We start from the raw sequence: 25742 nt of genomic DNA on the forward strand, positions 1-25742 counted from the left end.
ACTGGAGTTCCACGAGGAGTACCAGATGAATTTAAAGCCCGAGATCAAATAGCTGCAGGATTTAAGTCAATATTTTCGTGGGTGATGATTAATAAAAATGTAGATTGGATAAATTACATCTATTATAATCAGCAGCAGTTTATTAATTACACCAGGGATGCTGTCAAAGGAATAGCAGAACAATTGGGTCCCACTAGCCAGATGGCCTGGGAAAACAGAATGACCCTAGATATGATATTAGCAGAAAAAGGTGGTGTTTGTGTTATGATTAAAACTCAGTGTTGTACCTTATCCCAAACAGCACTGCCCCTCTGGGAACATAACAAGTGCCTTACAAAGACTTACCGCTCTATCCAATGAACTAGCTAAAATTCTGGAGTTGCTAATCCTTTCTCAGGGTGGCTAGAAAGGTGGTTCAGTAATTGGAAAGAAATCATAGCCTCAATTCTTACTTCTCTTGCAGCCGTAATAGGTGTGCTCATTCTTGTTAGGTGTTGCGTCATACCATGCATCTGTGGGCTAGTGCAAAGATTATAAAAGCAGCACTTACTAAAATCTTCCTTAACTCACCTCCACTTTATTCAGATAAACTTTTTCTTTTAAAGGATTAAGTCGAGCAGCAAAGCCAAGACATGTTAAAAAAGTTTGAAGAGGAAGTACTATGAAAATTGAAAGGGAGAAATTGTAGGACATAATAAATTCCTCTTCGAATGTTTTAGCCTGTAAATTGTTAAGTACAATGAGTTCTGAGATCCTCTCCAAGGAACCAATGTATCAGTATGTTCAAGTCCCCTGTTCTTTGTTCTCCATTTTAAAGTTAAACTTCCTTGTTCTCTTTGCCTCCTTGCCCCTAGTTTCAGTAAACAACCTTTTCCACCAGTTCTAATCGGTAGTTCACACCTATTCCCCAATCACCTGCTCTTTTCTGAGTTACCCCTGATCACCTGCACTGACCTGAGTCACCTTTAGTCACCTGTTCCTAACTGTCCTTCCCGCCAAACTACTCACTCCACCACTCCAACTCATACCCTGCTCTCTTTAAAACAGCCAGTCGGAATTAGCTTAGACCGTGCTGTCCAACCCTAGTCAATAGGGGCACGACACAGCAGTAGGGACTACCTGCGTCAGGAATAAAAACCCCTTCCCCTCCCTTGTTCAGGTGTGCTCTCAACATTGCTCCATCCACGAGTCACACCCTTCTATAGAAGTAAAATTGCCTTGCTGAGAAAATTAAATTTATGTTCGAGTGCTATTTCTTTTGCAGCACCAAAAATTTGCTTCTAACAAAGGTGTTGTAAGAGTTCAAGAAAGAGGAAAGAAACATGAAAAGAGGCCCAACAGTCAAAGACAGGTTTATTTTAGAGAATAAACCTGAGCGGGGCCTCTATCCAATTTAAGTCAGGAGTGCTCTTTCTTACATACTAAGGGTGTTTATTGGTTTCAGGGTGAGAGAGCTTATCACAGGCTTGGAATGTTCCTGTGTAGGGGAGAACTCTATTGAGGGTTGGAATGTCTCTGGTTGGAAGGGTGTTGTCTTGAGGCTGACATCTCTCCAGCTGGAGGGGAGGTTATCTCCGGGCTGGCATGTCTCTGGTTGGGGAGGGCTTTAACTTATGGTTGGAATGTTTCTGGTCAGAGACATCATTTGTAGTTTATGGTCATGCTGACCTTAGCCATTAGGCTGATGCCCTTTGGATTTAGGTGGTTTTTGATCAAGGGGATCTTTAGAAGAGTGGTGCTTGTCCAAGATGGTGATACTCCTGCTCTGTCAATCCAGACCTTATAGTTATAAAAAGGATGAGAGGCAGAGTGTTCTTTCTGGCTACTTTCTGCTGATGAGGGGACCGAGCGTTTTCTGGTCTTGGATTAACTGTAGTAGTAACGCTATTTGTGGATGTTTTTGGGTTAAATGGCCATGATCCTGTCAGTTAAAAATCTTTGAAAAAAGTTAATTAGGCAGGGTAAGAACATTAGTCCTAGGCATATTGTTAGGAGAGGTCCCAGGAATGGGATGACCCATGCTATGATTTTGTTCCCAAACCAAGAATCTATTTGGTTGTTTTGGTATTCCCTTAGCTTTTTAGCCCTTTCCTTAAGTATTTCAGCAGCGTCTCTTACTAGGCCTAATTGGTTGGTATAGAAACAACATTCCTCACCCAATGACAGGCAGAGGCACATGTTTGGAAAGGCCCATGTGTTATTTTCTGTTAGTAACCATTATTCCTGCTATGAGGATAATAATTAAGCAAAATGGTACAGTAATTGAGATTCTCTGTCTGATATTCCACCCTGAGGGTGCTACAGTACATAGTCCTACTGCAAATAGTAGAGTGAGTAAAACAATTCCCACAACGGTGGCGTAATAAATACTTTCCATTAAAAAGGTTTAATATTTGTCTTAAAAGGAGAGGTAGGAACATCTAAAAGTATTTGGTGAGGTAGGGGTGAGACTGAGTAAGATAAGTAGTTCTCACTCAGTTACTTACTTTTTATGAGCTTAAGGTTTCCTATTTCTTTACATTCATATTTAGGATATTCCTTTGGGCTATCAGGGGTTGCTTCCTCAGCTTTCTAGGTTTTGACTCGAGTGTGATGTATCCAGAAATTGATTCCTGGTTTTTTGTTTTGTTTTGTTTTTTAAGATGGAGTCTCGCTCTGTCTCCAGGCTGGAGTGCAATAGCACAATCTCGGCTCACCACAACCTCCGCCTCCTGGGTTCAAGTGATTATCCTGCCTCAGCCTCCCTAGTAGCTGGGATTACAGGCATGCACCACCGTGCCCAGCTAACTTTTTTATATTTTTGGTAGAGATAGGGTTTCACCAAGTTGGCCAGGCTGGTCTCGAACTCCTGACCTCAAGTGATCTGTTTGCCTCGGCCTCCCAAAGTGTTGGGATTACAGACGTGAGCCACTGCACCCGGCCCAGAAGTTGATTCTTGTAAGAGATGCTGTCTCAATTACCCTGGGTTCTGTGGACTCACTAGATGTGGGGGTGAAGGATTCCAGGCACTCTCAGTTATTAGTTGTCAGTGCCAGCAGTGAAGAGGTTTCCTCCTGTGATGGTTGGGGGGCTTAGAGGCAGTGCCTGCTGAAACGTCTAGTTTTCAATTCATAGGGCTTTAAGAAAGCAAAGCTTATTTTGGAAACTCGTAGTCAGAAAAAATAGAATTTAATTTAAAATAATAAAAATTGAAAAATATTAGGCACCACTAGAATTTAACAACAGGTGTGCTATAATTTTTGAAACGTAATTTTCTCTCTCCAGTTTCCCTTTTTTTTTTTTCCCAAGACAGAGTCTCGCTCTTATCACCCAGGCTGGAGTGCAGTGGCACGATCTCAGCTCACCGCAACCTCCGCCTCCCGGGTTCAAGCGATTCTCCTGCCTCAGCCTCCTGAGTAGCTGGGATTGCAAGCACCCACCACCACACCCGGCTAATTTTTTTATTTTTGTAGAGACAGGGTTTTGCCATGTTGGCCAGGCTTGTCTCAAACTCCTGACCTCAGGTGATCTACCTGCCTTGGCTTCCCAAAGTGCTGGGACTACAGGCATGAGCCACCACATCCAGCCAAGAATAATTATTTGTTACACAGGCCTTTAAAAAAAAGTTAACAGTGTAACATGTATTTAAGACTATTGAAAAAACAGTTTACATATACTTTTAGTAAAAATATTATAAGGAGGCATGAGAATGTGGATTTTTACCTAGATTAAAAGGTTGAATAATTGTTTTAAGTTGAATAAAATAAAAATGAAGGTTTAAGCAACTTTTGGAAGGTTAAATGTAAAGGAAATTCTGTGTGTAAACATATTGGCTAAAGTTAAAGGTGTATCATCCAGTTTTTCTGTAAATTGAGTATTAAAATAAAAGCACAATGGGTTTTTCTTAAAGCACTAACCTGCTCTTTAACAAAAATTATAAAGGGTTAAAAAGGGTCTATAGACCAGCCACAGTGGCTCACGCCTGTAATCCCAGCACTTTGGGAGGCCGAGGCGGGTGGATCACGAGGTCAGGAGATCAAGACCATCTTGGCTAACAAGATGAAACCCCGTCTCTACTAAAAATACAAAAAATTAGCCAAATGTGGTCATGCACACCTGTAGTCTCAGTCACTCAGGAGGCTGAGGCAGGAGAATAGCCTGAACCCAGTAGGCGGAGGGTGCAGTGAGCCGAGATTGCTCCACTGCACTCCAGCCTGGGTGACAAAGCGAGACTCAGTCTCAAAAAATAAAAGCGTCCATAAAAATCTGACCTTATGATCAAAACATTAAAATTGAGTTTAACATTAATAACACATTAATATAAATGTAAAATTTGGCTTATTTGGTATAAAGTCACACAGGAAGCATTGTCAAATATAAAATGATGTTTGGCTTTCTTTGGGTTATGTTTGTATAACTATGTTATTGGTATGTGTTCCAAAGTTATGGGAGACTCCTATAATTCTGATATGTCTTAGTGTGCATTATCAGTAGTAATTATAATTGTTATGTTAAAATTTTTATGTGCCACAGAGGTAACAGATTTCTTTGTCAATTGTGTCTTTAACTATGGCTACCCTAAAACTTTTGGTCATCCATAAACAATTGTTGTCTTGTTTTGGTCCTCTGTAGAAGGGTCTTATAGTCAGCTATAAAGCTGTAACAGGTGCTCTTGAATGCAGGTTTCTGATAACTTTGGAGACTGTGACATCAGAATACAGGAAAAACAGTTAGGACTCTTGAAGAGTTCATTAATATCAAGCAGGACGGGAATTAACTGCATGAACTGAACTAATAGGAGACTGGAGTGATCTTTTTGATATTTTGCTTAAAATATTGCTAATACTTTGTTTTGCTTTTCAAAGTCAAATAAACTTTTCTTTATTTATTGTATTTTATTTTATTTTTAGACGGAGTTTCACTCTAGTTGCCCAGGCTGGAGTTCAATGGTGCGGTCTTGGCTTACCACAACCTCCTCCTCCTGGGTTCAAGCGATTCTCCTGCCTCAGCCTCCCTAGTAGCTGGGATTACAGGCGTGTGCCGCCACCACACCCAGCTAATTTTGCATTTTTAGTAGAGACGGGGTTTCTCCATATTGGTCAGGCTGGTCTCGAACTCCCGACCTCAGGTGATCCACCCGCCTTGGCCTTCCAAAGTGCTGGGATTACAGGCATGAGCCACCGCACCCGGCCTCGAAACTTTCATTGTGAGCTATTAACAGCTTTTAACAATTTAGTATACTCCCATGAACAAAATTTGTAGCATACTTGTTTCTGTCTCCCTGATTTTCTCCAGAATTTGGAAACTAACTGTGAGTATTCTTAAGTTATTTGCACAAGTGTAATAAGAATCTATTTTCTTTTGTAACAGGACACAATTGAAAAAACTGGTTATTTTTACCAAGGCCTTGACTGGAATGGTATGCTTTCTTTTAAGGAATCGAACTTGACTTACGAAGCTAAGAAAGCCCTTGGAAACTGGCCTCATCTTTTGTGTACACAGTCCCTGTACAGGGCTTCTGATCTGTGGTAAGTAAAGAATGCCACTTTCTGAGAGGCCAGGAACCCCAAGTTATCTTGTAACCTCAAGAGGAAACTCACAGGTATTTAACGGTACAATTCCATGGCTAGGCTCAGCTTTACAGTCTTATCTTAGATTCTTTCTATGGAACAATACATGTTACACTGTTAACTTTTAGCAACTTTTACTTTTGTTAGTAAGTTTGAGATTGTAATTATGTACTAGATGTAGAGCCTAGGACATAGACAGAAGTGCAGATAAGGTCTGACTTATTCCAGCATTTAACTCCATGTGTCCTAGGTCCTACCTAGCTACAAAGCAGGCAAGTTGTACAGCTAAGAGTTATAGTGGCATTTTATAAAGCATTCAGGAGGCCCAGTCACTTTTTTTTTTTTCTTAGATGGAATGTAGCTCTTGTTGCCCAGGCTGGAGTGCAATGGTGCAATCTCAGCTTACTGCAACCTCCATCTCTGGGTTCAAGCTATTCTGCTTCAGCCTCCCGAGTAGCTGAGGCACCCGCCACCATGCCCAGCTAATTTTTTGTATTTTCAGTAGAGATGAGGTTTCACCATGTTGGCCAGGCTGGTCTCAAACTCCTGACCTCAGGTGATCCACCCACCTTGGCCTCCCAAAGTGCTGGGATTACAGGCGTGAGCCACCATGCCCGGCCCCCTAATCACTTTTAAATTGTACAACATTTCTTGCATAAATTCCCTTTTATAAAATTTTTACAATTTACACAGTCTCTCACATGCCTCAACTTTCTGACTTGTTATAAACATCCCTCTTTTTAAACAACCAGTTAATTTACTTTAGAACAAGAATTTACCATATAAGATTATTTTTTATATAAATTCTCTTTTCTTTAATATCAAAGATGATAACAGTCCTTTCCCTAAAGAAACTTCCTTCATGTCTGTGGACTAGATAGACTTCCTAAGGCCACAAGATTAGAAGTTAGGGTATTTAACGAAATAGTTCAAGATACAGTTATCTTTATTAAACCAATATTGATGTTTCATTATTAAAAAATTATACAAGCAAAGATTATTCTGTTTGGATTGAATTATAGTTTTGTACCCTCTATGCCAAATTTTGACATCTCATAGTATTTGGCAGAGATAAGTATGAAATTGTGGCTAGGTACAGTGGCTTATGCCTGTAATCCCAGCACTTTGGGAGACCAAGGCGGGCAGATCACCTGAGGTCAGGAGTTTGAGACCAGCCTGGCCGCTGCACTCCAGCCTGGGCAAGAGTGAGACTCCGTCTCAAAAAAAAAAAAAAAAGAAAGAAGAAGAAGAAGAAAGTGGCCATCCTGCAAGCCACATAACTCACTCTGCAGGGCTTAACTTCTCCTTTGGCATCATAAATTTAGAGAGTCCTGCAATTTTTTTTTTTTTTTTTTTAAACAGACCCAAAGTATTTGGTACTATAGAGAAGGGAAACATGGCTTCCCTCCACCTTTCATGGTTCTTTGGCTGGGCTATGAATTAAATTGACATGAAACTGACTAATAGGAGAGAAACCATATTTAATTCATATCTGTGTGTGGAAATCCCACAAAATATGAGACTGAAAGAAGGGTCAGATGATTGAAGTTTAAGGAATAGGATCTTAGGGCTTCTGGGGGTTGGTGGAGACACAGTTATGGGAAGGTGAGGGGAAGAATTATTGTATGGTAAATAATGGTTATATTGCTATGCAGATAAAAGTCTCTGGGTGGTCGGGTGCAGTGGCTCAAGCCTGTAATCCCACTATTTTGGGAGGTAGAGGCAGGCAGATCATCTGAGGTCAGGAGTTTGGGACCAGCCTAGTCAACATGGTGAAACCTTGTCTCTACTACAAATACAAAATTAGCTGGGCATGGTGGCGTGCGCCTATAATCCCAGCTACTTGGGAGGCTGTGGCAGGAGGATCACTTGAACCCAGGAGGCGGAGGCAGGCTGCAGTGAGCTGAGATCGCAACATTGCACTCCAGCCTGGGCAAAAAAAAGTCTCTAGGGCTCTAGGGTAATTCTTCTGGAGTAAGCCCTTTTCCCGATACAGGAATGTAGATTTCCTTGATAGATGTAAATTTACTTTACCAAAGAATAGCTTTCCAGAGCTACTCCTATGTCTGCAGTTTCTCTGAATAACCAGCTCAAAGTATGTCAAAGAAGTGTATTTGGAGATGGCACATTCTGGTTTCCCACAGTCATATTTTGGGGATATGTATGTCCTGAGCGCCAACAGTGGCAACACTTCCTGAACACCTGCCTGCTAAGCAAGGAATCTGGCCCCTTCCCTAGTGCCTGCTCACCTCTCACCCCAAGCATTAGCCTGGAGAGTGATTGATTGCTTGTTAAGTAAATGAATGTCTTGGAAAATAACACAACAGGCAGGCCAGAATTATTTGTAGAAGTCAACATGCACTGAGCATTTACTAGGTGTCAGAATCTGTGCAATATGTTGTATACCCATGGAGGCACCAGTTTGAGTCTGCGTTCAAATCCTGGCCCTGCACTTACAGGCCGTAGTACTGTGAGCAACCACTTTTGTAAAGTTAATGAGAGGCAAGCAGGCTGGGGGAAGAAGAGGAGCCTGGGTCCTCCTAAGGTGTAGACATAAACGATTGCCAGTCATTATTCTGGAGGTCATAAGATATGCAACTTCCCCAATTACTCCTGCAAATAACACCACTATTGTAGGTTGGTCTTTTGAGATATCTTTCCAGTTGGTGTTTGGTTTTGTTTTGTTTTGTTTTGTTGTTTTGTTGTTTTTTTTTTTTTTTTTTTTTTTTTGAGACGGAGTCTCGCTCTGTCGCCCAGGCTGGAGTGCAGTGGATCTCAGCTCACTGCAAGCTCCGCCTCCCGGGTTTACGCCATTCTCCTGCCTCAGCCTCCCGAGTAGCTGGGACTACAGGCGCCTGCCACCTCGCCCAGCTAGTTTTTTGTATTTTTTAGTAGAGACGGGGTTTCACCGTGTTGGCCAGGATGGTCTCGATCTCCTGACCTCGTGATCCGCCCGTCTCGGCCTCCCAAAGTGCTGGGATTACAGGCTTGAGCCACCGCGCCCGGCCGTTGTTTTGTTTTTTTGAGACGGAGTCTTGCTCTGTTGTCCAGGCTGGAGTGCAATGGTGCAATCTCAGCTCACTGCAACCTCCACTTCCTGGGCTCAAGCAATTCCCCTGCCTCAGCCTCTCAAGTAGCTGGGATTACAAGTGTCCACCATCACGCCTGTCTAATTTTTGTATTTTTAGTAGAGATGGGGTTTCACCATGTTGGCCAGGCTGGTCTTGAATTCCTGACCTCAGGTAATCCACCCGCCTCGGCCTCCAAAGTGCTGGGATTACAGGCATGAGCCACCACGCCCGGCCATCTTTTCAGGTTTTTTGCAGCTCTGACACCCCATGGCTCCACCTAAACCTGATGGCTCTACCCAGACCACCAACCCCGCTCCTGTGGTCCCACCTAGAAGCAATTCAGCCTGCAGGAGGACAGCTTCAACCCCCTATGATTTCATCTCCACCCCAACCAATCAGCAGCAAGCACCTGTTACCTGGCCACCCCCAACTCTTCCCCCACACTGCCTTTGAAAAACCCCTCACCTACAAGCTTTGAAGATGATTTGAGTACAAACTCATCTCCCATGTGGCATGGCCAGCCTCGTGTCTATTAAACTCTTTCTCTGCTACAATGCCGTGGTCTTTCTTTATGCAGTGGGCAGGAAGAACCCCCCCAGGTGGTTGCAGTATTTGTCAGGGTAGCTCAATGAGCATCAGAGACCAGTTCTGCCATATACAAGGTGTATGACCTACACAAGGCTCTCGACTTCTCTGGGCCTGTTTCTTCATCTGGAAAATAGGGATAGTAATAGCATCTCTCCAAAAGGCCATGAAGATTAAATGCATTAATTCATATCAAGCCCCAAGAACATGCCTGACACTGGGTCAGCTCAGTCTACACTAGCAGTTAGTATTTCTGTCCTATGAAGAGGGCACTATTATTGTCCCTGCTTTCCACATGACTTACTGAAGCGCCAGTATTTGAACCGTTTTTGCTCCAGGGAACTCTCTTCCTGTGTGAAAGAAATTACAGAGATCTCCTGGTGGTGCCAGAACCAACTGTTTGCACATAGCTTTTGTCAACTGGGGATCAACCCTCATGAAATCTGGATGGCAGAGAGCACTGAATAAAGCAAGCCCTTTAATGTACAGTTCTACCATCAGGAGCCTCCTCCTAGCTGGGCTGCAGGGCAGATTACAGACACACAGTAGGCTCTTGGTCTTGCTGGGAGCCACACCCACCCTCCGCCTGCCTTTCCCTGAGCTCTGGGCGGGGACAGCTTTATACAAAACGAGCTGCCTCTGGCCCCTCCCATGCAGAGTGAGTGGAGAACTGGACCAGCAGGTAAGTGGGCAGAGCGGGGCGGCTCAGGCCTGTGAGGGTGCCGCTGCAGCTACCAAGGCCGGCTGCTAGCTGGGAGCATGGGACGCTGACCAGGATGTGGCAGGGGCACTTGTCTGGAGCCAGCAGGTGTCTGGTGGCCTTTCCCCTAGTTTCAGGCTGCCATGTCGGGAGAGTCCAAAGAGATAGGAGTGAAGAAAGGTTTCCTCCTCAGCTGGCATTTGGAGTTGGGACAGGCTGAGCCATTCAGGTGAATTCCAGACCCCTGGTGCCTTCAGACCAAAAGGCTGGACCCATGCTGGGTGCCACGGCTCACGCCTGTAATCCCAGCATTTCGGGAGGCCGAGGCAGGTGAATCGCTTGAGCTCAGGAGTTCAAGACCAGCCTGGGCAACATGGTGAAACTCCATCTGAACAAAAAATACAAAAATTATCCGGGTCAGACATGGTGGCATGGGTTAATAGTCCCAACTACTCAGAGGCTGAGGTGGGAGAATCGCATGAGCCAGGGAGGTTGAGTTTGCAGAGTGAGCTCAGATTATGCCACAGCACTTCAGCCTGGGTGACAGAGAGAGATCCGGTCTAAAAAAAAAAAAAGAGGCTGGGCCCCCACTGACTTTACCTAGGTCCATCTCCATGCTATCTCCCAACGACTTGACCAGCTGAAGCCGCAGGAGCCTGGGAAGGAGGCTGGGAGTTGGAATGGACATGGAGGGGAGGTGAACTGGCCTGGGGGAGGCTGCTCCACCAAGGTCAGCCCGTGGGAGGCCTGAAGCCCTTCCTGGCCTTGGGAGGGAGGAGAAGGGGAAGAGAACTCACAGTCCGCTTCTGCTGCCAGCCTGAGTGCCTGTTATCTCATTCCCTTTTTCCTGGTCCACTGAGCCCAGAAAGGCTGGACATTCCCAGACCCTTTCACAGATGGAGAAACCAAGGCCTAGAGAGGGTGAGCAGCTGACCTGAGGTTGCACAGCTGGTCAGCACAGGCCTGGATGTCTGCCACAGCCTGAGGTCAGGGTTGGGACAGGGTTCGGGGAAGCACTAACTCCTCCCTGGGCCTTGGTTTCCCCACCTACGCAATAGGGATACTGAGTTGGGATGAGTTCCAGGGAAGCTCTGGGGTCCTAGCAACGAGAGGTAGAGATGGCCTCCTGCTACATGTGGCTGTGAGCAGTGAGCGTGGCTGAGCTGGGCCCAGGCTCCCAGTGCTCCAGCTGCCTCCTGCCTCCTGGCACCTCCTTGCCTCCCTCTCAGCTGCAGCTTCCCGTTTTTCCTTGTCTCTGTGCCTCTGTTGTCCTTTCTCCCCATTTCTGCTTCTAGCTTTTGGTTCTTTCTGTCTCTTTGTCTCAGTCTCTTCTCTCTCACCCCTTCATCTCCCATCTCTCCCTGTGGGTTTTGTGGTTTTGACCTCTCAGCCTCCCTTCTTCAGGGGCTCAAAGCCAATCCATTCCTACCCACTCTCATGAGGGTGAGGCTAGGGCCAGGCCCTAGGTAGACGCCTACAGGGCTACTAACTTCTCCAGGAGCCTGGAACCCAGGAAAGCATTAGCTCAGACCCTTGCCCAGAAGTGAGATGTATCTAGTGTCGGGCTACCACCTGGCACCGCCCCAGGGGTCACCCTGGCCAACACAACCCGCATAGCTGAGGCAGGTTTCCTCCAGTCTGGCCCACAGGGCTAGGTGCCTACCAGCTGGCAGATTATCCCTGCAGAGCGAGAACCCAGCCATGGTACCAGGAGCTCAGGTGGCCCAGCCCTTAGCAAGCCAGATGGTCACCTGGGCACTGGGAGAGAGGACAAGTCCCCGCTCACATGGAGATTACACTCCCGTGGGAGAGACCAGCGCTCAACAGATAGACACAGATAAACTCCCGTAACTGAGCTGGTGTCAGTAATACTTTGATGGAGGAAAGCAGAGGGCAGGAGAATGTGGAGGGGGGCGGGGGGCGGCGGGTGGGTTGGAAGCTGCCTGAGCTCCCTGGAGGAGATGGCCCAGCCCGTACAATGAGGGTGCACTGGACCTGGACAGAACCCCACTCCCAATTCCCTTCACTCTCTTGGGCTGGGGGCTCACAGCTTTTGATGCAAGAATGCAAAAGAGAAACCTTTGCCTGGAACTGATCCTTCTAGCTTCTCTATCCGTTGCCCACCCATTATGGGGCATCTTAACTGTCTCATGTGAAGCCTTAGGTTTCTGGTCTCTGGTGATCACAGGGGGGTCCTGGATCCTTGGGAAGCAGACATGTCTCAGAGCCTTTCTCATCTTCTCCCGAGCCTGTACCCCATTTCTCTCTTTCCCCGGCCCAAGTCTCGGGAGGCCGTCTCTGAGCGGAAAGAGATCCTGCTCAGCTTGGCCCCCATGGCCTCTTCAGAACCCCTTCACCCCGAGGCCTTTCTCAGGGCTGGGTCCACAGTCAAGCATGCCTGGATGTAAAGTTCAGCTCCCAGCTGTATGACCCTAGGCAAATTTCTTTCCCTTTCTAAACTTCAGTTTCCTCATCTGTAAAATGGAGATAATCATAATGCCAGCCTCAGGACTATGGAACAAGATTTGATAGGTAATGTGTGCAAAGAGCTTAGCACAGGGTCTGGCACAATAAGCAGCTGATGAGTAGCAGCTATGGTTGTCACTGTTGTCATGGTGATTTTTAGCCCTTTTGTTACAGCTTCCTAACCCGCCGAAGGTTTACTCCTGCTTCCTCCCTGGTGCTTCATGTTTCTCCTCACAACAGCCAGCACGATAATCAGATTAGAGCTGGTCTCCTCTGCCTACTCATGGAGCTTTTTGCTCTAGAGAAAACACCCAAGCTCTCACCACAGGGCCCTAGGGAACCTGCCCTGTCTCCTCCCCTCCCACCTCGCTCCCGCTGCTGCAGCCACACTGGCCTCCTAGCTATCCTTTGAACAGCAAAACCCACTTCTGGGACAGAGCAGGCATGGCTGCACCCCAGGGACTTTCCACTTGCTGTTTTCTCCCCTGGACCGTGCTTTCCACAGACAGCTCACTCCCACACTCCCTTCATGTCCTCTCCTTGACAGCTGCACATTCCTCATTCAGGAGCTTTGCTTTCCTCCGGAGTCCTTGCCACCATCTGACTTGCTCTGTGTTTCTGCTTTTTATTCTGCTTCGTGACCACTTCCCACACCTTCCCGAGAGCAGGGATTGTGGTTGAGCACACAGTTGGTGCCCAAGAAATATTGGTTAAATGAATAAACAAGAACTGCAAGGTCACTGTAAAACAAACAAACAAACAACAACAACAAAAACAGAAGATGCAGACATGCATCTTTTAAAAGTATCCCAACACATTCCGAACATCAGCCATTCTGAGTCTCTCCTTTCTCTGGGGCCTTTTTGCACATGTAGTTCCCTCTGCCTAAGACATTCGCTTCGTTGTCATTGATGACTGTTCCTCACTGTGTCCCTGAGGTCCAAAATCACGCCTCACTTTTGAGGAACGAGACAATTTGGGAGTGGGCCAGGGCCATAGCGCAGATGGGTCACGTGGGGACCAACCCCACCGTGCCTGGTTTCCAGACAAGGAAACAGACCCCCAGAGCCAAATCCCATCCCTCAAGTGACACAGCGGTGGCGGCACCTGGGTCGGAATCAGAGAATGTGTCTTTGTGGGGAGCGGGGATTTAGGTTTTCCGTGCTTAGGACTTGTTGAACATAAAAGAAAGTCAGACTACTGCCCTGTCTGCCCTCATCTCCCCATCCGGTCCTCCGTGGGAAAGCTACTGATGTTTGTAAATGTTTAACTGGACACTCTCCTTAGTTTAATAGCCTTTTAGGTGGCAAAGGTCACCATCATCTGCAAATTCACCTACTCCCCTTAACTACTGACTTAGCCCTCTTTATTAGGTATGTCATTTATTGCTTTTGCTATATCTTCATTTATTTTGCACCTTCATCTGCTATCTTGACCTGGGTGAGTCAGGCCTGTACCGCCGAACTGTGCTTCTGTTCATTTCTCCTGGAATGTCTGAGGCTATTTCAGGAAATATTCAGAATACAGATAGTCACTACAGTTTTGACTCCAGTCTCGATACATGAAATGACTCTTGGTCTCAATTTATACTTCTGGTACCAAATTCTCTATGGAGGGCTCTTTGTTCCTCTGTTCCTCCCTCTTTCTCTCTTCTCCTTTTTTTTTTTTTTTTTTTTTTCATTTCTCTGCAAGACATTTGCCCCCAAGTGTCTAAACAACTACTTTTGTTAAATTTTGATTTTTTATCAAATCCTGGTTGGGACAGGACCTAAGTTTCAGAGTCAGAAAGTAGGTGGTAAAGGAGATAAATGTATTCATTAGTTTTTGGTTACTATAATCTGTCAATATATATCCTGGAACATGTATCTCTGTGCACTTAGTACAGAGTAGTTTTTGTTTGTTTGTTTTTGTTTTTTGAGACAAGAGTCTTGCTTTGTCGCCTAGGGTAGAGTGCACTGGTGTGCTCTTTGCTCACTGCAACCTCCACATCCAAAGTTCAACCAGTTCTCCTGCTCCAGCCTCCTGAGTAGCTGGGATTACAGGCGCCCACTGCCATACCCGGCTAATTTTTTGTATTTTTGATAGAGACAGGGTTTTACCATGTTGACCAGTTGGAAGCTGGTCTTGAACTCCTGACCTCAAGTTATCCACCAGCATCGACCTATCAAAGTGCTGGAATTATAGGCGTGAGCCACTGCACCCAGCCTCTGAGTGTTTTTGTTGTATATAAAATAAGAGTGACTTAAACAACATAGAAGTTTGTTTACAATTTAACAATAACATTAAACAAACAAACAAAACAGTTCAACACAGGCAAAACAGGACTGGTATGGGTGCTCTCCGCCACAAAATCCCAAAGGAGCCTAGTATGCATCTAACCTCCACTGCATGCCTCATAGCACAAAATTGTTGCTGGAGTTCTGGCCATCACATCTGATTCCAGACAGCCAAATGGAGGAAGAGCAGAAGGGCCACTCCCTTATTGTTAACTCTTTCCCCATCTGCCAGAAGGAATACCCACTTGTGACTGCAGCATTTACCACAAGATAGCTGTGCCACAAAATACCTCGCTTTTATTATTATTTTTGCCTCGCTCTAGTATATTGACTTTGGAAACAAAAGACATCACTCCATTTATAGCATTCTGGTTTTAGTGGTTGTATTTCCATTTACAAAACATAGTCATTCTCAATTGCTGAAAATCTCAAATCCTAGCATTCCTACATGTGATGTCAACATTGCTCTCAAACAGTTGCTGGCCAAAGATTTATTTGATGAATCCAGTTTTTCTGAAATAGATGAGTCTGATGTTATTTCTGGTTAGAAATAACTCCAAAAACAGTTTTTACATTTTATTTTGACATTGAAAATCAGTCAGATTTAGGGTTGGGCACGGTGGCTCAAGCCTGCAATCCCAGCACTCTGGGAGGCCAAGGCGTGGGGATCACTTGAGCCCAGGAATTCGAGACCAGCCTGAGCAACATGGAGAAATCTCGTCTCTACTAAGAAACACAAAAAATTAGCTGGACATGGTGGTGCACGCCTGTAATCCCAGCTACTAAGGAGACTGAAGCAGAGGTTGCTGTGAGCCGAGATCAAGCCACTGTAGTCCAGCCTGGGCTACACAGTGAGACTCTGGAGACTCTGTCTCAAAAAAACAAACAAACAAAAAACACCAGTCATAATCAGTCAGATTTGCTTCAACCTCAAATAGTATATTTACATAAAATTACATGAGCGCTGGCAACGAGCTGCACTTTTTTTTTCTAAACAGGAAATGGGCTAAGGAGACTACTCAGAGTCGCATATGAATTCATTGGCTTGATGACAGGGCCGTATGCAGCTACAAGGAAGTCTGGGAAATGTAGTCCTTTAGTTGGATGGCCATTTGCCTAACAAAAACTGGGTCTCTTTTTTTATTTTTTATTTGTTAAGATGGAGTCTCGCTCTGTTGCCCAGGCTGAAGTGTAGTGGCATGATCTCTGTTCACTGCAACCTCCACCTCCCAGGTTGGAGCAATTCTCCTGCCTCAGCCTCCCGAGTAGCTGGGACTACAGGTGTGTACCACCACGCCTGGCTAATTTTTGTATTTTTAGTAGAGACGGGGTTTTCTCATGTTGGCCAGGCTGGTCTCAAACTCCTGACCTCAAGGGATCCGACTGCCTCAGCCTCCCAAAGTGCCGGGATTACAGACGTGAGCCACCTTACCTGGCCGTTAACTACATGTTTTTGAATGCAACTGATATGTTTGCTGAAACAGTAATCTTATAATGATGGTTCACTGAGCCCTTACTATTTGCCAGGCACGGTTTTAGCACTTTGCATGTTCCTAGCAACAATTCTGATGTTGGTACTGACAGCCTAACTGTTTTGCAAGAGAAGACAGGATCCTCTGAAGCACAGGAGATTAAGTCACTTGGCTCAGCTTGTAAGGGTTGAAGCTGGGATTTGAACCCAGACAACTGGTTCCAGATGCTACTGCAGGAGACAGCGTCAAGATGGCCCGAGTCTAGGATGGAGAAAGAGGCCAAAGTGGGTGGCCACTTCTTCCAAAATATTCCTCAGAAGCCAGAAATGCTGAAGGTTGCTTGCCATCCCCTCCATTGCTGATCACAGTAACAAACTGTTAAACACACTGGGCAAACCAAAGTAATGTATCTGCTGTCTGGCTTTGGCCAGTGAGTTAATAATTTACAAATCCTAAGCTAAGTCATTGAGAAAGACCCTTCCACCTTCAAAACGTCGGATTCCCAAGCAGCCCCTGCCCTCAAAAAGCTTCAGTCTCAAGGTATGTGCCTGCATGCACCCACACAAGAACGACCTGAAATGCAGGGGTCATGGGGCCCTGGTGAGGACACCTGAGAAGGCGAGGCAGCCAGAGGTCTCCTGGAGGACGGGATCTTGTAGAAAGCTTGGATGTGGACAGCAGAGGGGGCTGCTGCTCCAGGCTGGGAGGACAGCAAAGGCAAAGGTGTGCCACTGCTGCCTGGGAGTTTCCCCTCCCTCCTTGGGTCCTCTTGGCACGCCTAGAGCAGGCCTCACCTGTGCTGTAAGTCAAGTCAGCTTCCTAAGGGAGAGGACGGAGTCCTCTCAGAAGGGAGGGGGCAGAGCTGGACTCTTAGGAGACCTGACTGCGTTACACCCCAGGAGTGGCTCCTCTCAGAGAGGAAAAGGAGGTGGCCAGAAAGGCAACTGAGCATTGGGTTCGCTCAGCGAAGGTATGAGGAAGGAAGTCCCAGCCCTGTGGGTGAATTCCGTGTGTGGGAACCATTGGGAGGAGCCACCAGGATTCAGGAGTTTCCTGGGTGAGGCGTGGCCACAACTGACACTCCTGCTTTGTACTAGAAGGAAGGAGTATGGAGTTAAAGACTGTGGCGTGAACTGAGGAACCCTGGACAGGCCACTTGCTGCAGGGGACCCAGTCCAGATCCCAGGAAAGCCCCGCTGCCCCTTCGGACCCCGTCTCCCATCTACAAAACGTGGAGACTGGCCCAGTTGACGTGTCTCTACAAAAAGGTGCATATACCACTGGTGAGTTCAGTTGATACCGAGTGGGGGAATCTTTTCCTTTTTTAAATTTTCATAGTCATGTGTTAATTCTCATGTGAATTAGACAAAAATAACGATGTCACCAAACCTGCCATTTCACGATAATGATCAGTAGCCCTTAGTGGTGCTTACTGTATGCTGGGACTGTTGGAAACAACATAAACCCACCAGCATCCTTACATCTCATTACAAGCCACGGAGTTCATACTATCACTATCCCCTACTTGCAGATGAGGAGATGAGGCAGAGAGAGGCAAAGTCACTTGCCCAGGGTTACCCAGATTGTAAGCAGCAGAGCCAGGGTCAAACTCAAACAGCTGGCTCCAGAGCCTCACTCCTGGCATCTCCCATATTACTGCTCAGACTAAGGGTAGATAGAAGAAAGTTGTTAGTAACAGCACAGGTGGGCTGCCACTGGTAGCTGGCAAGGGGGTAAACAGATGGCAAAATGGTTCTGGAGGGCTAGAGGAAGTGGTCTCCAAAGGCCACCTAGAGAGTTCTATGATTTCAGGAGGAAAGAAAGCCAGATTGAAATCTCATTTCAGGTAACCATATATTTGCATCAGGTAATATGTTTACATGGTTCACAAATCAAAACTCTATTAAAAGATATACTGAGGCGGGGCCGGGTGCAGTGGCTCACACCTATAATCCCAGCACTTTGGGAGGCTGTGGGTGGATCACAAGGTCAGGAGATCAAGACCATCCTGGTTAACACAGAGAAACCCTGTCTCTACTGAAAATACAAAAAATTAGCCGGGCGTGGTGGCGGGCGCCTGTAGTCCCACCTACTTGGGAGGCTGAGGCAGGAGAATCACTTGAACCCAGGAGGTAGAGGTTGCAGTGAGCTGAGATTGCGCCACTGCACTCCAGCCTGGTGACAGAGTGAGAATCTGTCTCAAAAAAAAAAAAAAAAAAAAGATATACAGGGGCATCATCAACATCCCTGCAGTCCCTGTGTGTCCTTCAAGGGTTGCTTTGTGCAAGTACAAGCAAAGAAAACATATTTTTCCTCCTCTTGTATGACCAAAAGGCAGTACACATTTTCCTGGTCCCATTTACCTGCCTTGATTTTGTTTCAAGATTATCAGTATAGCCTAGAGACCTTTCCTTATCATCCAGCAAGATCTGCTTTCCTTATTCCTTATTCCTTCAAACAAGTATGTGGTATTCCAACAGGTCCCTTTAATTAGCCATTTTTCTGTTGGTAGCCACCCAGGAGAAAATTTCCTACAACTTGCTATTACCAACAAGATCACAATCTATAATAACCTTGTACATGAGTCATTTTGTCAGGCTTTGGGACAATCTCATGGTTAGAAATGGCACATGGAGTAGTTTTCCTATTGTGAATGAAGGTGATAATATTTTCATTTCTTTAAAGCTTATTTGTACCTTTTTCTCTGAATTGTTCATATCCTTGGCCCTCTTCTATATGGGGTCTCTTCATTCTTGATTTTTAAAAACTCTTTATATATTAGGAAGATGAGCCCTCTGTCTGTGATTTATGTTGCGAATATTTTCCCTATGTTTTCATTTAACTTTTGACCTTGCTGTTGGTACGTTTTGCAGAAGCTACTTTGTTTTCTTTTGTGTGTTGTATTGAACTTTTCTTTCACGAGTCATAGTTAGGAAAGCCTTCCCTTGTTTTCTGCTAATAAAAAGCCAGCTTGGGCCAGGCGTGGTGGCTCACACCTGTAATCCCAGCACTTTGGGAGGCCGAGGCAGGCAGATCACCTGAGGCCAGGAGTTCGAGACCAGCCTGGCCAGCATGGTGAAACCCTGTTTCCACTAAAAATACAAAATTAGCTGGTGTGGTGGCATGTGCCTGTAATCCCAGCTATTTGGGAAACTGAGGCAGGAGAGTCACTTGAGCCTAGGAGGCAGAGGTTGCACTGAGCCGAGATCATCCCATTGCACTCCAGCCTGGGCTAAAAGAGCGAAACTCCGTCTCAAAGAAAAAAAAAAAAAAAGCCAGCTTGTTCACAAGAAGGGGAGTAATAAGAGAAAACCCTGGGCCCCAGGTCCCAGCATCTTGCTAGGTGGTGAAGTTGAAATTACTCACCTGGTGTTCTTCTCTGCCAGCCCCACCGCAGGCTGATCTGGGGAAGCCTCTGGCCCAGGACAGATACCGCCATGGCCTTCCTGATGCACCTGCTGGTCTGCGTCTTCGGAATGGGCTCCTGGGTGACCATCAATGGGCTCTGGGTAGAGCTGCCCTTGCTGGTGATGGAGCTGCCTGAGAGCTGGTACCTGCCCTCCTACCTCACGGTGGTTATCCAGCTGGCCAACATCGGGCCCCTCCTGGTCACCCTGCTCCATCGCTTCCGGCCCAGCTGTCTTTCTGAAGTGCCCATCATCTTCACCCTGCTGGGCGTGGGAACTGTCACCTGCATCATTTTTGCCTTCCTCTGGAATACGACCTCCTGGGTGCTGGATGGCCAACACAGCATCGCCTTCTTGGTCCTCACCTTCTTCCTGGCCCTGGTAGACTGCACCTCTTCGGTGACCTTCCTGCCCTTCATGAGCCGGCTGCCCACCTACTACCTCACCACCTTCTTTGTGGGTGAAGGACTCAGCGGCCTCTTGCCTGCCCTGGTGGCTCTTGCCCAGGGCTCGGGTCTTACTACCTGCGTCAATGTCACTGAGCTATCAGACAGCATACCAAGCCCAGTACCCACGCAGGAAACTGACATCGCACAGGTACCCAGCATCACCCGGAGCCATCTCAGCACTTGGCTTGGTCACAAATGTAGGGGAGGGAAAAATCTGCTCCCCTCCATCTTTCTAGGTTCTTTGGTCGGTCTATGAATTAAACTGACATAAGGCAGATCAACAGCAGCAAACCCATTTTAATTACTTACATACGTACACATGGGAGTCCCCCCAAATATGAGACTTAAAACAGGGCCAGATGATTTCAGCTTATATAGCATCCTGAGCTACAAAAGGGAATAGGGACTTGGGGCTTCTGCAGGATGGTGGAGAAAATTTATGGGAGGATGAAGGGAGGAAACTTACGGTGAATAAACATTACACTGTTATGCAGATAAAAGTTCCTCAGGTGATAAAGGCCGCCACCTTTCTCTTCCTGGTTCAGATACCTCTTCTTGGTACAGATAAGATACCTTTACTAATAAAAATTTCCTTTAGATGTAAATTTATCTTACAAAATGGTAACTTTTCAGAGCTACTCCTTAGTCTGCAATTTTTCAAAATAACCATCTAGAAGTAAACAATATGCCAATAGGTCAATTTTGGGGTGGCATATTCTGGCCTCCTACAGTCATATTTTGGGATGGCATGTCCTGAGGGCCTCTGTTTCCCAGATGGTGGCTGGAGCAGTGTTCTTCTTTAGGTGGGGGCTCTCCCTTAAGTGGTGGCTCTCCACTTAGGTGGGGGATTCTCCCTTTAGGTGAGGGCTCTCCCCTTAGGTGGGCGGCTCCCCTGCTCAGTCAGTCTCCAGCTAGCCCCTCCTCTGAACATGCTTGTGCTTGCCACTGCTGTGGGGTAGCAGAGTGGTAAAAGGTGTAGCTTCCAAGTCAGAAAGCACCAGGTGGAGTCTGGCTTTGCCACATTCTCCCTGTGACCTTCAGGTAAGGGACGAAGCATCCCGATACCTCAGGTCCCTCTAAAATGGGGGATGCTGGTCCCCACTGCACAGGCCTGTTAGGAGGCACAGGGGCTTATCCATGCCCGGTGCCCGTGCTCAGTGGGCAGTCAGTATGAGCAGTCATTATTGCCACCTTATTAGTTATGTTTATTTACTAATTATCTATTAATAATAACAGGTGATCTGTATCCTGTATTATCACTGTCATGATTGTTGTTCTGCAGTCTGATCCCCTCCCCCGACCAGGGATCTGACTGACCCGTCTTGTCCTTTGCAGGGAGTTCCCAGAGCTTTGGTGTCCGCCCTCCCCAAAATGGAAGCGCCCCTGTCCCACCTGGAGAGCCGCTACCTCCCCGCCCACTTCTCACCCCTGGTCTTCTTCCTCCTGCTATCCGTCATGATGGCCTGCTGCCTCGTGGCGTTCTTTGTCCTCCAGCGTCAACCCAAGTGCTGGGAGGCTTCCGTGGAAGACCTCCTCAATGACCAGGTCACCCTCCACTCCATCCGGCCACGGGAAGAGAACGACTTGGGCCCTGCAGGCACGGTGGACAGCAGCCAGGGCCAGGGTCATCTAGAGGAGAAAGCAGCCCCCTGCTGCCCGGCCCACCTGGCCTTCATCTATACCCTGGTGGCCTTCGTCAATGCGCTCACCAACGGCGTGCTGCCCTCTGTGCAGACCTACTCCTGCCTGTCCTACGGGCCAGTTGCCTACCACCTGGCTGCCACCCTCAGCATTGTGGCCAACCCTCTTGCCTCGTTGCTCTCCATGTTCCTGCCTAACAGGTGTGCTCTCATCTGGTCCTAGGGAATCCTAGTGGGGGAACACTTCATTTCAGAACCCAGAATTCCAAACGCACCCACTGGGCTGTACATGTAGTGGTTAAGCACGTGGTTTTCGGAGCACCCCGGTCCAAATCCCAGCTCTGCCACTTGTCAGTTGTGTGTGATAAGACAAGTCACTTCAGTTCTCTGTGCCTCAGGGATATTTATCGGAAAATGGGAGTAGTAACAGTTCCACCTCCTAGGACTGCTGGAAGCATTATATGAGCTGATTCTATAAAGCTCTTGGAGCAGTGCCTGGCACGTGGCAGGTCCAGCCTAAGTGTTGACCATCATTGTCATAAGCCCATGAGGAGGAGCAGACAGCCACTGGAGTTCTCATTTATATGGGGAAACCCTGAGGCTTGGAGAAAGAGCTTGACCTGGTCTAATTCCCAGGATTTCAGCCCTGCCCTCCTGCCTCTGATCTCCAGCTGATTCCGTTAGAGCCACAGTTCTAGAAGAATGGCTGGGCAAATTGATAAAATGCAGATTGAACCAGCCTAGACTGGGACCTGGGATTTCAATTTTTAGTAAGGAACCCAAACAGTTCTGAGGCAGGGGCTTCAGACTCCTGTATGAGAAATACCACCTCGGGATCTTGACATTTGAGGTAGGTCCTAAAGCCTCGCATCCACGCTGGCCTGCCTGCCCTCACTGGCCTGCTTATACCCACTCTCCCAGCCCAGAAGGAGGACAGTGAGGACAGAAGATCTTGACAAAAAGCTTGCCAGAAAGCTAATTTTCTACCTTGGGACCTAGAAACTGGAAAGAGGATGGAGGATTTGAGGGAAGCAGGACCAAAGGCCCCGACCTGCAAATCTAAGAAACCCCAAATATTAGAATTACAGAATTTGAGTCATGGAATCCAAGAATCTTGGAGCAGCAAGAGTCTTTGAGGGTATAGGCAGACCTCCATCTGTTCTTACCCAGGGCGTGGACCAGTCTTGGTGTTCTGGATACTGGAGAGTGGGACCCCAACGGACAAGGACTTCTGAGGAAGGACAGTGTCTTCAGTTGTCAGATGTAGGTTTGCATGGAAGGCCACCTGTAGAGAGATGCTCCTAGCAGCAGCAAACCAGCTGCCAGGGCCCCTGGAGATCAGCAAACTCCACATTGCAGAGGCAGGTAGCTGAGGCCAGATGAGGAGGGGTCCCCTGAGGAGGCACAGCAGGGTTTGCTATACCAATGCCCGGATCCAGCCATCTTCACTTCAGCCCAGCTTCCTGGCTGAGGCTGGGGGTGTGTTGCAGGAGGAAATAGCAGCAGGTAAACACTAGATGGGCCCACAACTGAGCCAGGCCCTGCATGCTCTGCTCCTGGAGGTCACGCAGACTTGCAAAACTCCCATTTGGAGGCTCAGAGACTAGTCTCAGCTTAAACAGTAGAACTGGGATTTGAACCAGGACCATCCGGTGCCAGACTCCATTGTGTTTTTCTTGCTGGGGTGCCAGGCCCTACCGTTAATGCTGGGGATGACCCAGGCCAGCCCTGCCCGCTTAGGAACCTCCCTGACCCACTTGGGCCAGGCAGCCTGGAATTGTCCACATCTAAACTAACTCTGGAGGCACTGGCCATCCACATGGACCCCGGCGGGGGCGGGGAGTCAGAGGTCAGGCTTCCCGCCTCCACTCACCTCCCCTACTCTCCTCTAGGTCTCTGCTGTTCCTGGGGGTCCTCTCCGTGCTTGGGACCTGCTTTGGGGGCTACAACATGGCCATGGCGGTGATGAGCCCCTGCCCCCTCTTGCAGGGCCACTGGGGTGGGGAAGTCCTCATCGTGAGTATCCGGCCGGTGGGGCTGCTCCCGCTCCGTACCCCTCAACTCTGTACCCCTCAGCTCCTAGCCACGGCCTGGGAGAGCCTGGGCGCAGCCCTTTCCCGGGAGCAGAGTCTGTGGGGCTCTCCCAGGAAGCGCCAGGTGGGAGGGGTGCCCCTTCCTCATTTAAGAGTGGAGGCTTAGGGAATCGAGGTGACTGGTAGGCCTCTTCCCACCATGTGTACCTCAGCAGTGGCCTTCTCTCAAAGGCCCTTGACTTGATCATGAGCACATGAGCCCAGAAAAGCCACTGGGTTCTCCTTTGCCCCCGGGCTGTCAACTCATGGGACCCGTCAGCCCCTCAGGATCACTCCCAGAAAGCTCTCCTTGCACCTAGAGAGTATTCCATGGGTTTCCCTGAGCCCTGTGAGAGTTCTTTGTCCTGGCGCTCGCCCTGCAAGCCCTGTCACTCTGCATCTCTTCCCTCCCGTCCCCGCAGGTGGCCTCGTGGGTGCTTTTCAGCGGCTGCCTCAGCTACGTCAAGGTGATGCTAGGCGTGATCCTGCGCGACCTCAGCCGCAGCGCCCTCTTGTGGTGCGGAGCGGCGGTGCAGCTGGGCTCGCTGCTCGGAGCGCTGCTCATGTTCCCTCTGGTCAACGTGCTGCGGCTCTTTTCGTCCGCTGACTTCTGTAATCTGCACTGTCCCGCCTAGGCATGCCACCAACCCCGCCCCCATCGCTAACGGACGGAACTGGGATCCAGAGAGGCAAGGTCACAGAGCAAGTGGCAGGAACAGAGATGCAGAGCCTGAGTAATTGAATCATGAACACAAGTGCCCACTACGGACTGTGGGGAAGATGCGACCTGGAAATGCAAGGTGCAGCTCTATCCCCAACTCTGTGTCACAGTACCTGTGACTACAAGTTCGGATCTCCTTTGCCTTGACTCTCAAGAGAGGACTGATTTGCAGCATCTAGCTGGAGGCAGGCCCAAGGGTGTTAGAAGGGAAACAGCTGGGAGGGTGAGCTGTCCCTTCAGGCTGTGTGACCTTGGGAAAGTCATTTGGCTTCTCTGTGCCTGTTTCTTCATGCATGCAATGGGGATTACAGTAAGTACCAACTACCTCACGGGCATGGCACAGAGACAAAAGGAAGAAGACAAAAGGAGGGCATAAAGCAAGCCCTCCTGGGCCACCTGCTGACCTGAGAGTCCATCATAGTAACAAGAGTGGCGGTCAGCACAACCTAGAAGTAGCCAGAGGGTTGAGACAGGCCCCTGCCCTCTCTCCTTTGCCCCTCAGTCTCACAGAGGGGCTTCTACAAGACAAGCAGCTAGCGATAGAATCTTGGGTATCTTGGCTTTCGGATTCCCAGTGTGGAGAGACAGAGTACCCCACACACCCCTTCCTGTCATCCTTCCTGGCCCATAAAGCCCACTTGTTGGAGAGTAAGTACCTTCCTGGAAGCAGGAGGGGTGATTTGCCGGTGGGGCTGGGGAGGGCCCATCCCTGAGCCTCTGAAAGTGAAATCCCCAACCAGGCTGGGGACCAGACACGCAGACCCCCTGGAAGTATTCTCTCAAATGGAGGTGGCAGAGGTGATTGTTATTTTGTTTTAGCTTTAGTTTTTCATTTTTTTAAATAAAGACATTCCCTGCTTTTACACTCAGATCTTCCTTCAAAGGAGAAATTCAGGCATGGCACAGTGGCTCACGCCTGTAATCCCAGCACTTTGGGAGGCCAAGGCTGGCAGATCGCTTGAGGCCAGGAGTTCAAGATCAGCCTGGCCAGCATGGCAAAAACCCATCTCTACTAAAAATACAAAAATTTGCTGGTCATGGTGGCACATGCCTGTAGTGCCAGCTACTCAGGAGGCTGAGAATTGCTTGAACCCCGGAGGTGGAGGTTGCAGTGAGCCAAGATCATGCCACTGCCCTCCAGCCTGGGTGACAGCAAGACTCTGTATCAAAAATAATAATTTTAAAAAGAAGAAGTTTAATGTGAACTCCCAAAATGTGTAATTAGTTTCCACTTGGCTCTAAGCTCAAGGCTAAGTTCAGAAATGAACAGAATCAAGTGCTTAGAGGATGTCTGGTTCTGGGGCTTTTTTTTGGGGGGATGGAGTCTTTGCGAT

The 25742-nt window shown here is 47.8% G+C and overlaps 1 protein-coding gene across 4 annotated transcripts; it reads left to right on the top strand.

Moving 5' to 3' along the window:
• The first annotated feature begins 9794 nt into the window (after positions 1–9794).
• Positions 9795–25271, top strand: SLC52A3 (solute carrier family 52 member 3). 4 transcript variants are annotated; one of them, XM_015149297.3, is made up of 6 exons: positions 9857–9887; positions 17217–17402; positions 19506–20123; positions 21311–21816; positions 23508–23631; positions 24110–25271. In XM_015149297.3, exons 3-6 carry the CDS (start codon positions 19557–19559, stop codon positions 24320–24322), a joined length of 1410 nt encoding a protein of 469 aa, XP_015004783.1. In that variant the 5' UTR covers positions 9857–9887; positions 17217–17402; positions 19506–19556; the 3' UTR covers positions 24323–25271.
• The last annotated feature ends 471 nt before the right edge of the window (positions 25272–25742 follow it).

The sequence above is a fragment of the Macaca mulatta genome, chromosome 10, assembly GCF_049350105.2.
Source record: "Macaca mulatta isolate MMU2019108-1 chromosome 10, T2T-MMU8v2.0, whole genome shotgun sequence".
Classification (NCBI taxonomy): domain Eukaryota; kingdom Metazoa; phylum Chordata; class Mammalia; order Primates; family Cercopithecidae; genus Macaca; species Macaca mulatta.